Consider the following 18,520-nt stretch of genomic DNA (forward strand, 5'->3'; position numbering starts at 1 on the left):
CACCCAGGAGAAACAGAAGTGAACGTGTTGGTCTGGAATGGCAAGGACATGGCCCAGCAAAGGAAGCAGAAATATGGGATGTATGTTTTGATAAAGAGTTCTTCTCCTGGATATCCAAGTGCTGGGACACTGAAAACCAGCAAAGCCATCCAAAGGCTGAATGGTCCAGTTTCCTGAAGTATTTATGGATTTAGATGGTTGGCTGTGCGTTGTGTTTGGCAGAAGCCCATACTGCGGAAAATGTGCTTCGTTGTAAAGGGATTCAAAAAATATGTTGTTTGTGGGGTGGGTGGGTGGAATAGTTGCTTCTGACATTAACTTTGTGCTTTGGGATCTGAACTACATGACACAAATTCTAAAATTCAGAGCTGTTTCAGAATAAGGAAAATGTTTTTTTCCCAGGATACATTTGAAAGTAGAGCTAAAGATAGTGTTAATTAAAATTGCTTTATACAGAAAAGTGAAGCAAAAAAAAAAAAAAGCATCTTCAAAAAATAATTGTGTTTAGGAAACTTCAATATTCAAAGAACAGTTCAAAATGTTTTCCAGCCCAGCTTCATTTGAGAGACTTAATTCACAAGAAAGGTCCCAGAAGTTAACCTGCCTTTTGCTTTTTGAAACAAGACATCATGATGTAGCTCTGAAATGCATGACTCGCGTAATGGAATTGTTCGAAAGAAAGAATATGAAGTGTTTGAATAAAGTAGTTTTAACCTAAATGGCTGCCTAGAGGTATCTGTACTGCAGTTAAAATCTCTGTGTTGTGTCAGATGTAAAAATCATCATCTGAAGGCAATCGATTCCTTGAATGCTTCTGATCTCCTTTGCTGCCTGAGAATTGCTGGCTTTAGAAAGTTCGAGGAATTGCGGTGTTGCCGTGTTATCCAGCTTCTCATTTCAAGGCATTAAGTTGTTATTTTCTCTCTGAGGCTTGCAAAAAATGCTTCTGTCATTTGTTTTTCAAACAGCACTGCTCAAGAGTAGCTGCTCACGTAACTTTTGCTTGGGCATTAAAACAAAGTTTGGGAATGGAGTTGGGGGAAACGGCAACTTTCCCTGACTTGCAGTGGCACTGCTGGTGCAATCTCTTTCTTTTTGTGAGTAGCTGCTTTTCAGTGAATTTTCTTTGACCCATGCTTTGCAGTTTTAAGGAGTTGAGGGCAAAGGACGTCCAAAGTGGCTAGGTGTTTCAGAGCGGTAATGTACAAAGTGCAATTCCCTGAAGGTGCAACAGGATTTCAGAGTGCTCTAATGCGTTCATCGGAATTCATCTGAAAGCCCTTAAAACACCAAGGACGCGTCTACGGCACTGGTTATTGAAAAGTGTTAATTCTTCTTTTCATTACCTTTTTCCAAGGTTTACAGTGGGAATGCTTCACAACTGCAAAGTGTCTTTTGTTGGAGTTTACCTCGTTTTATAGTCTGTTTTTTCTACCCTGTCCTTGTTGCCTTCTGTATAAGCTTTCATCTATTATATTGCAAGCCTTTTTATTGGGGAAAAATAGTAACTTGTCTTCTTTCTGCTCTCAAAAAGACAAGCTACTGTGCAGCTCCTCTGAAGAGACTTGTGATATGGTAGTTATTGAGTAAACTCAAACAAAAGGCATTTAGTCATCTAACCTTTAAAGTAAAATTAGGCTTGTAGAAGGGGAAACAGACTCCAAGTGCTTAATTACTACTTATAGGAACACCTGTAAATAAAATATCTCATTTTGATTATTTCATTTGTGAAATGTCGGTGTATGATTTAAAGCAGCTTCAAAGCAAGAGATGCATGTCCGAGAGTTAAATTCACTTCTTGTTTTCTTGGGAAAGAGAGAGATCATTGTCAGGATGTACTAGTACATTGCTAACAAAGTAAACCTTCTCGTTAAATAATCTGTGAGCACAGGACAACTCATGCACTCAGCTGTCAGGATCCTGCTGAACTTGCAAATAGACCAGGGAAAAGAAAGTTGTCTTCCTGGGAATTCTTTTGCAGGTCATCTTTCATTTTCCTGCATCATTTTAAATTTCTCCTCGCCTTGTGCTAACGGTGGAAAGCACTAGGAGATGCTCCATTTAAAATAGGGAGAGACGTATTGGTGCTCTTGGAAGGGAAGGATGTAGCTCACATGAAATTGCATGTAAGCTCTGCATGTAACTCTGGGGTACCTGCTTGGGGATTTTTTTCGTGCAAATATTTTCATCTAAATGCAAACCTTGAGTAGAATATTAATTTATACTTCTTTTTTTTTTTCTCACATCCCAGAATCTCAGGTTCCTGACCAGCCAAGCTCTCTTCATGTCAGGCCCTTGACAACAAGCATCGTCATGAGCTGGACTCCACCGCTGAACCCGAACATTGTCGTCCGCGGGTACATCATTGGCTACGGTGTAGGCAGTCCATACGCTGAGACCGTGCGGGTGGACAGCAAACAGCGTTACTATTCCATTGAAAATTTGGGTAAGTAAGTGTTTTCATTCATTTCATTTCATGAGAAGAGGTTCCTTTGAGGTTCCGCTGGTTTTGTACGTTTATTTTCAGGCTATGACTGGTGCTTCCTTTATGTGTTGCTTTCTTAGACTGTTTCTGCATTCCCTTTCCTGGTTGCTCTTACCTTCAAAACACTGGATACTTTCAAACATGTGAAATCTCTCTGATCAAATCTTCATTTGATTCAGGAGATCTTATTAAGTCATGTGCCCCTAATACTGACTCCTACTTGTGCAGAGAGCTGAACCTTAAAGATGTTATTCCTGGGGCTGGCGCTCCTGGGTTTGAATTTAATGGCAATCTCGAAACTCCTATTTTGTGTCTGTCAAAATGTGTCGAGAGAGAGAGGGTGTTATTCATTATTCATGGCACAGCCTCTCCAACAGTTCATCTAAATTCTCAGCATGGTACACGGGGACCTGGATCCTTCCAGTGGTGATGGGCCATTCTCTGAACCCTGGGGAAACGGTTCAGAGTTTAAAGGATGTCAAGAAGTATAATGGTTTCCTTGTCGTTACTTCTTTAGCGCTTTTATTCCAGGTAAAAATGGTAAGTTTTCTGCTTTGTAATCTGGCAACGATGAGCTATTACAGGAAGATTCATTAGCTTGGTAAGTTGTTTGGGCCAGAACTCCAATGTTCTAGGATGCTTTGAGTTGAAACGTGTGATTTGTAGCACCGTGCAACGGCATCGTCCAGCCTTTTTGCTGTTGCCTTTGGGGATCCCGGGGAGTAAAATAAACTGGTTTTACTCCGACTTCGTCAAACAGCTTCTCTCTGTCCAAATGTCTTATGTTGTGATGGAGGTGTTCGCCAAGAGGCATGCATAAACGCTCCCAGATACTCAGTGCATTTTACGGGAAAAGGCAGGTTTGATACTGTTTGGTGCAAGTGTGAAGCTATTATGCAAAATGGAAAGATGCCTGGCTGGAATATGGAAGAAATTGTGTAGAATATAAAAATAAAAGCTATTACTAATGAATGTGCATGTCTAATAACTAATGGAGGGGGTTAAATGCAAAATATTTTTTTTAATTCCAAAAGGGATTTAAATTCTCTCAAGCCTCTTTTAAGTTGTTTCATATCTTTAATGAATTTTCAGTTGAGTCTTTCACCACTGTTGACCCAGAAGTATTAGAGAAGAAAATTACATGGACAGAGCTATCAAAGCCAATGTGCTTATTCTTCATGTATGAAATGACCAGTGAGTATATTTGCTCACAGGACCTCTGGTAGCCACTACCGTCAAGTAGAAGATATGCTAGAAAGGACTGGCAGATACAAAAGCCTTCTCATAGGGTAGTGATGCTTGGTGTTTGTGGAAAGCTGATGGTATAGTGCAGCTATCAGAATTGTTTCTATGGATTAAATTAAATATTTTTGGCTGTGCTCACAGGTAGAAGTACATAGAAGACCAGCAAGTCAGGGAGGGTGTTTCACTTAATATGCTTTAATTACAGAAGTAATACTCAGACATTTAGAAAATGTCAAGAAACTGTTTTGAGCGTATCAAATGTTTATTTATAAATAGTTCAGTCAATGAAATCAATTGGGGTTTTTTTTGCTGAACACCCTCCAACAGATTTCATGAAAGTTATTGATTATCCAAAATGAAAATATCTTTTCATGGTACCTGTTTTGGTTTGACTGCAAATATTCCAGATGTGACCAGTGTAACTTAATTGTCGTTGTCCAGATAAGCCTCATGCATCTGGTCTCTAACCGGGTAAGGATGCAAGCACTTTGGTCACAGAGCTTGACATGCACATTTGAAATTCGACTTCTCTTAATGTTCACATGTACAACTTTGAAAATCAATTTCCATGAATAATTGTGCTAATTAAATGTCATCGTTTGAATACCTACAGAAAAAGAACCCCAGAGGGATGTGACCAAGGACCCCGAGAAAGCTTTTTAAAAATTAGAACAGGTGCCAACATTTCCTACGTTATTCACCCACTTTATTTGAAACCATTACAAGAAAATTACACAAAATGATGAGACGGAATGCTTTTCCTAATAAAAGTACTGTTTTCAGTAAGGTTATGAGTCAAAATGTGCTGCTGGCAGGAATGAGGGGGAAAAATATTTCCTAGCTGTTATATGAACTCATCCCACCTGTTGTAAAATTTCCTATGAAGCCTGTGCCCGAGCAGTAACGCTACCTTAAATGTAATATGCAAAAGCAACGATGAAGTCTGATATGTAAATAAATGGTGAACTTCAATGAGTTTTTCTCTCCCCTCCAAAGACCTCATCCACGTGGCTTTCTGTGATTGCTTCCTCTTGGTTCCCCCTCTCTCCTCTGGCTCGTTAGAGACTGCAGAGAGGTCGCCCCACTTCACCTCGATCTGCTCTGTGATGTAGCTCACCAAAAAATTGGGGGTTTGCAGCTTCTTGAGGTTCCCTGCAGTTCTTTTTATTGGTCCTTTGTAAGCTCTTATGAAGCACACTACAAACCTATGTATCGTTTAGATGCTGGAGCGGTAGAGACTTCCATTAAAGGGCAATCGGATTTGTTTGACATCAGCTGCCTGTCAGAAATCCTGCCTGGCTCGCGTTTCCAGTCACCATTTTCGCACACAGATGCCCAAACCCAATAATCCAGGCCCATGCTGGGCTTTATTTTACTTCTGTAAACTCGTGCTGTAGTCCCGAAAGAAATGATGGTAACAAACTCCTGAGTTAAAATTAGCGCTGTGCCGGGTTGAGGAGGGATGCAACACACCCCAATGCCATATGTGTGCATGTACGTGCATGCCTGATCTTTTCCCTGGGAACACTTTTTTTTTTTTTTTTTTTTTTCTCTGTGCAGAAAAGCACCTCCTGGACATCTTCCCAAAGACTTTAAAATTCAGAGATTTAGAAGAGGGATGCATGTAGGTATTGAAAGTTGAAGCGAACAGGCTGGCTCAATGGCTTTATTCCCTTCCCAGCATCCACGATACGGTTGCCCTGGAAATTCCTGCCTTTTTTATCCCCTTTTGTCTGGCTGTTGCGATAGGGTTGCTGTAGCAATTCCTGCTCATTGGATACGTAAGGCTGCAGTTACCCCTGCTGATATTTGTGTGGGTTTTGTTCCTGCTTCCCTGACTTGTTTGTGCAGCTGCAGGTCATTGCTGGCCACCGCCACACATGCCTGATGAGCACGCGTGGACGGTTGGGTACCGGTGGTATAAATGTCTGGCACTAGAGGCGTCCGTTGTAATTTCTATTTTTATGCAGAAAAAAATGTATAATTCTAAAATTCAATCCTAAATTACTTCTTGCTGACGTGAAAGTGGAGTCAGAAACAAGCTGTAGCCCATGCTTTGAGCTCAGGGCTGGTTTACCTGCTCTGCAGCCAGGTTGTAGAGGAGATGGTAGCTTCACTTGTGGACGCGGTACGTCAGCATTTGGTGGTGAAAGCGTTGTGACACGATGGAACTAATGGCAAACTCTCTATCCAACTGTCTGGACTGTTATTTGACCCAACCTCCGATATTTAACATAGTTCAACCCATTCAGCAGCTCTGTCACCTGAGGGTTTCTCCCTGTTGACCACGGTGGGTGTTTGTAACGGTAACGTAGCCGTGGTGTACATTGTTACGCTTCGGGATGTGCCATTCTGGAGCTGATGATGAAGTTCCAAATGTCTTCGCACCTTCAATCTGCTGCTAATGCTAGATGAGAAATGCTTTCTGTGTAGTTCTTACTGGTTTGGGATGGGAGTCAGATGTTGAAGTCTCTTTAGAAATCCTGTTAGACGCTTCATTGCACCTTCGTAATCCGAAATAAATTCTGCTGGAAGAAACAAGGCTTGGAAGCGATGGACAATCTACTTACAGAGAACACCCATACAGGAGGGATGGAGACCTACACGCTCACAGAGTGGCCTCCTTTTTCGTTCCTACCCTTACTATCAATGATGTAAGTGTAGCACCAATAAGCACAAGTCGTATGGCAGCTTTGCATCGCGTTTCAGGTACTTAATTGATTGCTTCCTTCAAGCCAAACTTTTTAAATGCCTGAATCAGCCTGTACCTGAGCTGTTACCAGCACTTACCTGAGTAGTACACTTCAGCTGCTGAGTAAGTCACTTCAAAAACATGAAGAAAAGTGCTCGGTCTTTCATAATAGTGATTGAGAACTTTATTCTGTGTGATGATCATCTTGAATACAACTATATAGAGATAACACTTGTACTCTAGAATGAATTAGAGTGATTTCCTTATGACTGAGTGGTCATATTGCCTTGGAGACACTCTCCCCAGGTGCAGAAGAATATAAGAATATCCAGAGACTTCAGCTTTGTCAGTGAGGAATTGGTTGTATTTTCTGTCTGCAGCCTATGAAAGATATTTGATGTCAGTCTCATAAATTTCAGGAGTGAGCATCCCCTGCTCTCACTCAGCCTTTGCTGTGACAGAGAAATCAGTGCCTGACTGACTCTCAAATGAATAATTCTAATGGGAGACACCGCTTCTAGAAAACCACTTCATTTTCTTTTTTTTTTTCTTTTTAATACTTTTAACTTTTTGCTTGTCATTATAAATGGCAAGGTTATTGGCTGGTTAGTGGTGGTTTTAACAGTCTTGGAAAATTCACAGGTGCCAATTTGGATCTTGTAGGCATAAGAAGTAACGATTTCTATACTGATCCAACTCGGAAGGCGTTAAGTGTAGTAATAAACTGACTGGGCTCGTGTCCACAGAGCTTTATGTTAAAGTTTAGTCACGCAATAAAAGTTTAAAAGAAAAGGGAAGAGCTATGTCAAGGAGATTTCCATTTACTAATTATGCAAACAGAAACCCCAAAATATCTGAAACACCATGGCAGCTGTATTAATTTGCATAACACTTTTAGTAGATTGTAAAGCTGTGGGTTTAATTAATGGATTGGAAAAAGGAAAGACGGTAACTTTATTGTAGCATATTCCAATAAGTTAACAATATTATTACGTCATTCTGGGATATTTTGATAACTCATTCTGGGATATTTTAATAGCTTCCTGGAAGAAGGGATGTAGGTAGGAGGCTGGCATGAGAAGGAGAGTGGGCTGGGCATAAGGAGACCCGGAGGATGACCATTAGCCTCCCAGTACTGCACGGTGGCCTCTGCCTTTGCTCTATGTTACTGACATCCCAACAGCAAAAGTGCTATAAAAAAAGCATTTGAATAATAACAATAGAATAATTCTGCCGCTGTTGACATGGGGTTTGCATCACACGAGTGGAAGCAGAGAGATGCAGTTTTGTAAACCTCAGCCTCAGTTTTAAGCTGATCAGATAAGATAATTCCTCTGGCATCCATAATAATACTTGCATCTGTAAAATGCCTTAGGTCTTTCCAGGAGAAATACGTGCATAAAAATGAGTATTTCACAGATATTCAGACCATTTAAAAACGAAATATGATGAGAAAGCTGTACCAAGTTACAGAGTCTTACAGAAACGTGGATTTTCTTCTTCAGAGCCCATCCCTTCCTGCTCCCTTACGTTTGTGAGGAGAACAAGGCGTAATTTTAGAAAGAGCTTTTTAAGTACCATTGCCTTGATGTGACCTAGGAAAAAGTGACTTTTCATCTCCCCGAGCGTGCAGGAGTTCGTGTGCTCCCTCTTGTAAGAGTCTGATTGGGAAGCTGGAGTGCACATCTTGAAATATTATTTTCATGTGTCTTTTTAATGATGCCTGACAAATTTGTTGGCCTTCTGAGATGGGGTTCTAGCGTTGGTGGATAAGGGAAGAGCAACTGAAAAGTCACCTTCCTGGACCTGTGCAAAACATTCCGTGCTGTCCCGCATGACATCCTTGTCTGTAAGCTGGGGAGATGTGGATCTGATGGAGGGACTGCTCAGTGGTTAAGGAATTGGCTGGATGGTCACACTCCATTGTGGTCAATGGCTCAATGCCCAGTGGAGACCAGTGACAAGTGGTGTTCCTCAGGAGTCAGTACTGGGACCAGTGCTGTTTAACGTCTTCGTTGGTGACATGGGCAGTGGGATCGTTCAAGCACACCCTCAGCAAGTCTGCCGATGACACCAAGCTGTGTGGTGTGGTTGACACACTGGAGGGAAGGGATGCCATCCAGAGGGACCTGGACAGGCTTGGAGAGGTGGGCCGTGGTAGACCTCATGAAGATCAACAAGGCCAAGTGCAAGGTTGGGGTCAGGGCAACCACAAGCACAGATACAGCTGGGTGGAGAATGGATTGGGAGCAGCCCCAGGCAGAAGGACTTGGGGGTGCTGGTGGATGAGAAGCTGGATTTGACCCAGCGATGTGCGCTCGCAGCCCAGAAAGCCCCCCGTGCCCTGGGCTGCATCCCGGGCACGTGGCCGCCAGTCAAGGGAGAGGGCTCTGCCCCTCTGCCCCGCTCTGGTGAGACCCCCCTGCAGCGCTGCGTCCAGCTCGGGGGTCCTCAGCACAGGGGGGACATGGACCTGCTGGAGCGGGGCCAGAGGAGGCCACGGGGTGACCCGGGGCTGGAGCATCTCTGCTGTGGGGACCGGCTGGGAGAGCTGGGGTGGTTCAGCCTGGAGAAAGCTCCAGGGAGACCTTTGAGCACCTTCCAGCACCTAAAGGAGCTGACAGGGAAGCCGGAGAGGGGCTTTGTACCAGGGCCTGTAGCGATAGGACAAGGGGGAATGGGTTTGCACTGGAAGAGGGGAGATTTATCCTGGGTACTGGGAAGGAATTGCTCCCCGTGAGGGTGGGAGGCGCCGGCAGAGGCTGCCCGGGGCAGCTGTGGGTGCCCCGTCCCCGGCAGTGCCCACGGCCAGGCTGGGGCTGGGACCCACCTGGGCTGGGGGGAGGTGCAGGGGGTGGCCGGGGGGGCTTTGAGGTCCCTCCTGACCCAAACCATGCTGTGAGTCTGTGATTAACTGTAACCTTTGATCCTCCTGGCCAGCACTGAAAGCAAAGTGCATCATCTGCAGCAAAACCTAGTGAAGAGTTTTCACAGTTACTACCTCTTAACAATCGACAGTTGCTAGTGACAAGAAGTGAAGATAAAGGTTTCTGAGCTGAATTTGTATTTTAAACAACCATAGCAGTAGGAATATGAAGGGTTCCGTCTAATTCACCTGCATCATTACTACGGATTGGATTAAATTTGACCCTTCTGCATAGATGAGGCAAAAATACATTTTATTTTATTGCAAAGGGAGAGAAAGAATTTTCTTCATTTGCTTTAATCTTTGCAGATGACAGTTGTGGATTATAATAAAGACATGGAAAGGAACAAAAAAGCTTTTTGAATGTAGTTTTGGGTTGTTTTCTTCCCTTTGCTTTTCTATTACAAAGCGGAGCAGTGAAAATCAAACAAAAATATGTTAAATTTTATGCATCTCACTGTTTCCCTCACAGATCACATTAAAGCACAACATTAACAAGTAAAGGCACTTTGAGACTCCAGGGATTGTTCATTTTCTTTCTTGCCTTTGAAAACTGATTGTCATTTAAAGTAATGCTGCCGTTTTTGCAAATACTTCCTTGCAACAATTTTCTTTCATTTTTCCCTGACTTTGCTTTCTTACAGAGTAGGGGGAAATGGCTCCCAGGCAAAGGGTCAGTTTGTGATCCCTGCATTATTTACATTGCAAACGGCTCTCGCACAACTCCCCCACACACTGTGGATTTTAAGAGTGTCCTTGTGTTAAAAACCAGCTAAGCAGGCTGCCCTGACAAAGTGTTTGGGTTCCGATTGACAGCAGATGGAACAGAAAATGCTGAATATTTCCCTCCTTCGTCGGTAAAGAACAGAATGCCTAAGAATGACCCTTAATCCCAAGTTATAATATGAATAATACAGATAGCCAAGAGTATTTTTTTTTCTTTATGTTCATTCCTCTACCAAAAAACAAAAGGAAGCTTTGTAGCAAGGCTGATTTTCCTGGGAAGAGGACAGATACGACACTCTGCCTTCTGGAGTGTCACTGATCTCTCAGTCGTGGATGCCAAGGAGATCAAAACAGCTGAGTGACCCGGGCTTACAGATGCATATTCGCTTGGCTGAAAGACTTACTTTTCCCAAAGGAAAATGCAGCGTTTCCTCATGGTGCAACTTGCATTGTTATTTTTGCGTATGAGTGCCTGAGGAAGCCTTGCCCATGCACTGGTTAACCCTCCTGGTGCATTAACAGCGTTTCCTCTGGAAGCATCTTGAGTCATGGCTATTCATTTTTTATTCATTTGTCCATATGTCTTACACTTCATTTTCTGCTACACTACTTTACTTTCCTTGAGTTTGGCTGCATTTGTAACATCAATAGCAAATATATGTGATACGCATTGGGATTTTTTTGTTGTCTCACATCCCTACCGACACAGAGTACACTGAGCTTGCAATGCACCACGGGAGTTGTAAAGGTTCACATCTCCGCAGGACTCAAGACCTGTTTCTAAGTGTGTTCAAATTGCAGTCTTTGCTTAAAAAGAAATTTTTTTTTTTTTTTTTTTGTTATAATGCGTACAGGACATAGCTCACGAAAGAAATCAGCAAGCAGGCATAACACATGATGAGATGACATCTTAAAAACAATTTTTAATGCAGACCTGCTGTTCCTCTCCTGAACTACATTAAAATAAAAGCACTTAACAGATTCTTATGGTAAATTCCCTTTGCTCTGTTAGACACTTTCCCTAGTGTTTTAGAAGTTAAATGTGTCCAGAATCGGCCAGAGCACCTATAAATACCCAGGCACCCCCAGAACTGTGAGGTACATCGTTATCTAACTTGGGCTTTAGCACTCAGGTGGGACCTATCCCGGGCCAAAAGTTTCTGATTTTGATGCCTCAATCAGCAATCTGCATTGCTTTTTTGGATCCTTAGCAGAAGGAATTGATTTTCAGGACATACTAGGACTCCTGGTGCTTATTAGGTGACTTTGAACGAACATTGGATGAATGGCATGGGAAAAATGTGCCAAAGTTCCATTATGTGCAGTTTGGGCTTTCCATTCACAGAGGAGATACCAGGAGATATCATCCTCTGTCATCTTGGAAAATGTATTCTGGAATTTTACTGCATTTGGTAAGTTTAACTTAATTGAACAAAGTTCTTCTCTGTTATCATGGATTATTCAGCTCACCAGAAGATGTAAATTTGGTTGTGTTAAAGGATACTTATTTTATTGAAAGCAATCCATGAGCTTTTTATTACCCAATTTAGGCTTTCCGATAGTGACTCCTTCCCAAGTTACCTGATACCTTCGATGAAGTAACATCACAGAAATCATCTCCTCCTCCTCCACTGAAATGCAGCTGATGTGCAAAGTGGACAAAGTGTCTAGAAGAAATAAAATAAAGCTGTGGTTTTCTAGGTGACAACATAGGAGAAAATTTGTTAATTTCATCATGATAGTCTATTCTACTGCAATACTTCCAGTTACATTTGCTAATATGATTAAAAGATACCTTTTTTTTTTTTTTTTTTAAAGGGTGGATATCGTTTCCCTAGATTGTGCTAAAATCTGCTTCTAAGCTTTGTCCTCCAGCCCAGGTGTATGTGGTCCGGGAGGTGGAATACGTCACCTGTTGTTTCTTTTAATGGAGTTTAGTCGGCTGGCTGTTAGGTGCCCGGGGAATATTTGGAAAATCAGAGTATGGGTGCCTTTCTTTTTGGGTGATGGTATGCGGTCTGTTGCTGGAGGATAAAAGAGGTGGCCAAATCACCTCCAGGTATCTGACCCCCAGGTGAGACCCTGCTAATGCTCTAATGCCGCACATGGCGTGGTTTATTATGCCTGGATATCTGACTAACCCAAACACTGCCGCTCTCAGAGCACAGATTTATTTAGCAGTCTGCTGAACGCAGAAGGTTTCCTTCAGGGTCTGACCCAAGCACCCTCTCTGGTGAAAGGGATTCCTCCCGAATTTGCAGAGAAACCCCTCGGACTCCTTCCGAGCAGGGTCTCTCCCTGGTTGGGGCTGTTTCTTGTGGCATTGTGAGTTGAAAACTCGATTATGAACTGTGCTTGGGGTTCTTAATGGTGTGGGGGGGGGGGGGGGGGGGAGGGGGTGGGGGCGGGGGGGGGGGGGCATTTGTGTGACATCTGACTGCAGTGTTGGGGGTGCTTTTCTCTCTTGATGTCTCAGAATTCAATAACTCTTGTCTGCAGAGTTTATGCTTCAGGTGGACAATTGTCAGGTAGGTAGATTACCTTTTTCTTGGAAATAAACTAACATTACTAGGGCCAGGAACTGATCACTGGTGCTATTGATTACTAGGTGCGATGTTTACACAAACCCAGACAGGAGTAAAGGAGGCCGTTCCCTGGCTGCTTTTTTGAGAGAACAGTGAATGATGGCTTTCCTGGCCCTTTGGAGCGTCTTTCAGCATCAGTGGCAATGGCAGGACACACAGGGCATGGACATAATTCTCTCAAAGACCTTTTTTAACGGGGCGTTTCCTGCACATGTTGCTCTGCTTCCAACAAAATCTAGCATTTGTGTTTGCACTCCTTTCGTTGCTGAGAAAGGGGAGTCAGTATGCTTTTGGAGAAGCAAGAGGTGACAGCAACAGGGAAGACGGAAGGGTCCTGCATCAGCAGCTGGCTTAGAGCTTCCTCAGCTGGGTACCAAAGCCAGGCTTCTGCTCTCACCCCGCCTGTGTGAGCAGATATTGATTAGCACAGAATGACTTAGGTTGGAAGGGATCCCTCAAGTCGGATGGGCCAAGTCTTTGTTCAAGCAGGGCCAGCTTTGAAGGAAGCTCTGGGTGATGCCAGCATCATGTGCAGGGGACTTGGGAGCACCTTCATGGATGGGTGTTCCGCAGCCGCTCTGGGCCCCTGCCTCAGCACTTGACAGCCCTCAGTTTTATTTATTTTTTCTAATAACTAATAGGAATTTCTCTTGCTACAGTCCCTGCCCTGTCCTTTTACTGCAGGGTATTGGCAGACCCCATCAGTTTTGACAAGATATCTTTGTTCCTACTTGGTCTACAGGGAAGCTGTAGCTCCTCATGGTGGATACCTTACTCCTGTCTGCCATCCCAAGGGTAGACTTCAGGAGTCTACAGTTAAAAAAGAGCTTAATAATGGGTGAAAGGAAAAAAAAAAAAAAAAAAAAAATGGGGCACAAAAGCTGCGAGCTTTCCTCCACAGCAAGCTGTGGCAGCATGGGCATGTTGGAATGCTGTACTCTCACACGGATGCTCAAGCAGACTGAAAGGAAAGCTCAATGAACTGCTACTTCGCTGTCGGTGAGGATCAGGAAAGGCACCGGTAAAGGCATCAGGAGAAGATTAATGAGCAGATTACTTACCTTTATTGCTGTTGTATTTGCTACATTGCAGTAGAAGAAATTCAGCTGTTCTGAAGTGCAAAGGCAGGAGCTCTGAGTGGCGTGAAGGGGTTGAGCAGCACTGTCGTTATGATCAGGACACCCCGTCTTAGCTTCAGCTCTGTACAGTTGGTACCCGTAGAGCATTCTGCAGGTCCCTCATGTCAGAGAGTGGTTAAAATGGGAAGTGAGAACAAGGGCTTGAGCATGAATTTTTATTTGAGGGAGAAGGGAGCTGATCTGGAAAGTCAGCTGTGTGCTCTACCCTCTTTCTGAGACGGTAGTTTAAAGGCAAGGAGCTTTCCTTGGATTGGTGTTCACATCTAGTGGTCAAGCATTTATTTTATATTTATAGTTTAAAGAGAAAATGAAATTAGATGTGAAAGCTCAAGATCTGTCAAAAGACCCCATGTATTGACTGTAAGATATCACAATTTTACCCTCGTTAAGAAGAAAAGAACTGGGGTATATCTTGAATAGAGTTGGTATTTGCTGATTATTTGCTTTCCCGTAACCACATCTGTCAGTAAAAAAATCATTTCTGTTCATGTTCAGTTTGGACTTCTTGTTCTTTTTTCCCTACCCCAAGTTGAACTGCACAACACAACTTTATTTCCAGAGCATGTTGCACACCAGTACTGACATGGCAATCCTTGGGTGATGCTCTAATTAAAGCTGAATTCTTTGCTCAGCTTCTTCCAAGGCAAGAAGAGATTTTTTCTGCCAGGAAAAAAAAAAAAAAAAAAAAAAAAAGCAAAACTACCCTTCTACTGCAGAATAGCAAATACAAATGGTAACATCATTGTTATGGAGTTGTGTTCCTCACTGTGATTAATGGGAGTCGGTGGAGAAAAAACTATCAGAATTTAGCTCTGAATTCTTGCAGCTGCATTGCAATTGAGTTTCTTTGGGGTGTTTCTGCTGGGAGTGCTAAGAACCCTTGTGTTCCATTAGCTGCTGCTCTGATTAGTAGGTTTACACTGAAAAGCTTTCCTCGTTTGAACTCCTATTCCAGTCAGTGGCATTTTCCCAAAAAGAGCACCAGAGTGACCCCGTAAGTATTATTAATAGACAATAAGAGTACAAAAAGCAACTGTCTGCCACATGATAATACTAATGCTTCTCTGCTTTTGCACTGTATCGGACTAAACTGAACTCCAATACTGTGCTCACACACTGTACCGTGGCAAATTGCCTTTTCCCTCTTATCTAGGAGGAGGCTCAAGCAATTATTTATCGCTCCAGTTAGCAGCAGCTCAAATTAACCACCTGAATTTTTCATGTTTTTAACAGAAAGCTACAGATCGCATTCTTATCCCAATCATCGCTCATTTTTGCAAATGTAACCTTACCCAACCTAGTTATAAACATAAATCATGTGTCAGTCGGTTCAATTTATAAAATTTGATAGACTATATATTGTGCTGTATGGGCAGTTGTAATGAAGTATGTGCTACAGAGTCACCATTTTTAAATTTTCCGTGAACTTACCACATTTTCCCACCTAATTTATCAGTTTCTGTGAGTATATTTTTCATGATCAAATCAATAGTAAATCACTCACTTTGCTTATTCATTACTGGGAATTCACCATGTATTTTGATTAGACGTGACAGTTCTATGGGGTTTTGGGGGGTTGGACCGTAATTTCTAGAATCAGGTTTCTCGAGTGATCTTTCACATTTAAAAAATCAGTGTTCAGGATGACTTTCTTTTCTGATTAATGTGTCATTATTTAAAAGTGAAGCCGAGTGGAGGCCAGATATCTCTGCTCTGGCCATAATTAGCGGTGATACGTACCGACCCTTAGGGGCTGATTCATCTTCTGTTTCTTAAATACCGATAGTAGGGTGGGATGGATTGCTCTACAGAGGCACTTGTCTCCGTGGTCACTTTATAAACTTTATAAACTTAGCCCTTATAAACTAAATGCTCCTAAATACATGCAACAGCCGGGACATGGGTGGGAGTGAGATGGAGTCGGTCTAGCCTGTGCCTATGGATTTGTTTTTCTTCCGCAGAAACTACTGTATGTGACATTCTTAAACTTGCAGCTAAATCACGATTTCACAGCTCAATAAATAAATATTCGTGGGGAATCTGAAGAGTTACAACACTTAGTGAAATTAGAAATTAAAAGTAGTATGCTAATATATAGTGGAAATCATACAAAAATATATACTACACCTCTGTGAATACAAAATAATTTCCTTATGACTAATGATATTACTGTGAGTACCAACTGAATTAATAACCGTACAATACTTAGTGCAGAGAGTTATTAATGCACCAGTCATTCATTTGGTAATTTTTAAACTTTAGGTCCCTTGCGATAGAAGCGCGGAAATCACCTGAATATTAAACAAATATGTCAGTTTTTCTTCTGGACATAAAATCGAGTACAAAGTGTGTGGGTGGCAAGAATATTAGTAACAATATGCAATAAGTACTTAAAGATTATTTACTCATTTCAGATTCACTGTAATAGTATTAATCATGCTGAGCTGATTTGGTGTTACTGTAGAAGAAATGTGTAATTCTGCAGCAGGTCTTTTGCAATGTCATGTTAATAAATGCCTTCTCACATACAAACATTTGTTATTTTTCAGGAAAGAACTTTGAGGAGGCAGTTCCCATCTTTGGCAGGTGTATGACCGCCCAATGTATTCAGCCATGCTTTTCTTCTGCGCCAATAGAAGGAACACATAAAAAAATAAAAATAAGGGGGGTGTGTGAAGCAATTCACATGGAAAAAAATCAGGAAAATGGATTGCCTTGTTTTTCTCAGAAAGCTGCAGCAAAACCCACCATGGGACTGATGTGCTCGTTTCACTTTGTTTTCATTTAGGGAGATAATTAGTGCAGCCCCGCGGTAAGCGAGGGCTCACAAGTGGGTGCAGGGCGTCTGTGCACCCAGAAATGAATTACCTTGTGTTACTGCTTGTCGGCCACATCCTTCATACTGACAGCACAGCGCAGGGAGTGCGCAGGCGGGTAAAAAGTGGCAAAATGGCTCTTAGCGGTGTAATTCTGAGTTCAAGAAATTAGGGAGGGAAGGCTTTTTGCTCAGCACCCAGAGGGTGATTCCGGGGGTGCGTGAACTCTTCTGGGCTGGGTTGAGGAGCACGAGTTCCACCCAAGCAGCGCTGGAGAGCTGTTTACTGGTACCAGTCTCAGGATGCCAAGGCAATGCGTTGCTGGTGACCCTCAGCCCTCTCTTCGTGCGTCATCCCCGGGCGAGCAGCGCATCCCCATGCGGGCTGTGCCGAGCTGGTGTCCCGCCCCATCCCTACCTCCGTGGAGCTCCAGGGGTAGCAGCGCCACCGAGGCTCACCCTGCTTAGAGCCGTGGGTCAGCTGTGGCGGCTGATGCACAGTCAGTTCCAGCTTTCTTGTGCAGGCAGAGCTGCAGGTGGCTTAAGAGAGAACTTCAGCAGCTCGCTAGTGATGAAGAGAGCACCTGGAGGCTGGGATAAATAAAACCTTTGGAAGGGAAACAAGAAGGATGAGCAGCAGCTGTGTCCATCACTTTGCACAGGCATTTGCTTAACTATTTTCTTTTTTCTTGATTATTTTTTTTTCAGGAAAGTGCTTGTGCTTTTTGCATCCCTGTCCTTAACAGTGTGTGCTTTGTTTTGCTTTATTTGTTTTCTCCTGCAGAGCCAAGTTCCCATTATGTGATTTCCTTAAAGGCCTTTAACAATGCTGGCGAAGGGGTGCCCCTGTACGAAAGCGCGACCACCAGGTCGATGACAGGTGAGTTGCCACTGCTGGTGGCACAGTCTGCTCCCCAGCAGCCACTGTGAGCCTTGCAAAGATGCACGCTTGGCAAAATATTTTGGTCAAGGCAATGGAAGAGAAGAGCTCTGCAACCTCAAAGTTGCCGCTAGAATAAATCGGCTTCATTTTCCACTTTATTGTAACTACACAGATAGAATGAATTATTTACCCTTTCCAGAAATTGGCTGTATAAATTTAATGGGATGCTTACAAGTGCTTACTCTTTGGTGCAAGTTGGCTTGGGAGAAGCATGACTCCCAAACAATGTAAATATTTAAAGATCAGGGCAGAGTAGAGGTGAATAGCTTTGCTGAATGAAGCCCAGATGAAATTAGTTTTGTTTCCTGCCTTTTTAAAGCAGTTTAAAGTAAAAGTGAATTAGTGAAAAACGCACTGTCGTCATGCACATCTACAGGATCATGGAGAGAGGTTGCGAAAGGGGAAGGAGCACACTGATGAGGTTTTCCTGGCTCACAGAAGGGACTGCCCAGCGGTAACAGAGCAGGATGCCTTTAGGCAGATGTTTTTCACAGCTGCATTATTGGGGTGCTAGCAAAGTTACAAAATCAGAATTATTCTTGTGTAGCACTTGTCTTCCAGACCGCCTCGTGGCTTTTCTGCCATCACTGGTGTGTGGGTGGGACTGACGAGGGGTTAAAAAAAATGAACTGAGACAAAAACAAAAAGAAAAGGTGTTTTTCCTCTGGGTTGACCCCATCGTTTGGTGAAGGTTTTTTTTCTTGTGTTTCACCCATGGTGTTCAGAGCTGCCTGGAAGGGGAGCTGTGTCACTGAGAGCAAAACCGATCACTGACGCTGGCTTGGGTGGACTGCGAGGAATAAACCCACCAAATGGCACTTCTGTGCTGTGGCTCTCCAAGGAAAAACAGCTGTTATCCATGTGGCCTTGTGAAGTATTCCCATAAAAAATCTTGGAAAGTCAGAAGGAGAGAGAAAAAAAAAAAAAAAAAAGAGATTAATTACACCATCAAGGGCAACTGTAA

General features: G+C 43.0%; 1 protein-coding gene across 1 annotated transcript in view; it reads left to right on the top strand.

Annotated features, from left to right (window-relative positions):
* Positions 1-18,520, top strand: part of DCC (DCC netrin 1 receptor) — a 558,365-nt gene that overhangs the window by 468,048 nt on the left and 71,797 nt on the right. Inside the window, exons 15-16 of the mRNA XM_055791107.1 lie at positions 2,252-2,446; positions 17,398-17,493. Coding sequence (XP_055647082.1) covers positions 2,252-2,446; positions 17,398-17,493 — 291 coding nt within the window. The remainder of the gene's footprint in view (positions 1-2,251; positions 2,447-17,397; positions 17,494-18,520) is intronic.

The sequence above is a fragment of the Falco peregrinus genome, chromosome Z (genome assembly GCF_023634155.1).
Source record: "Falco peregrinus isolate bFalPer1 chromosome Z, bFalPer1.pri, whole genome shotgun sequence".
Lineage (NCBI taxonomy): Eukaryota > Metazoa > Chordata > Aves > Falconiformes > Falconidae > Falco > Falco peregrinus.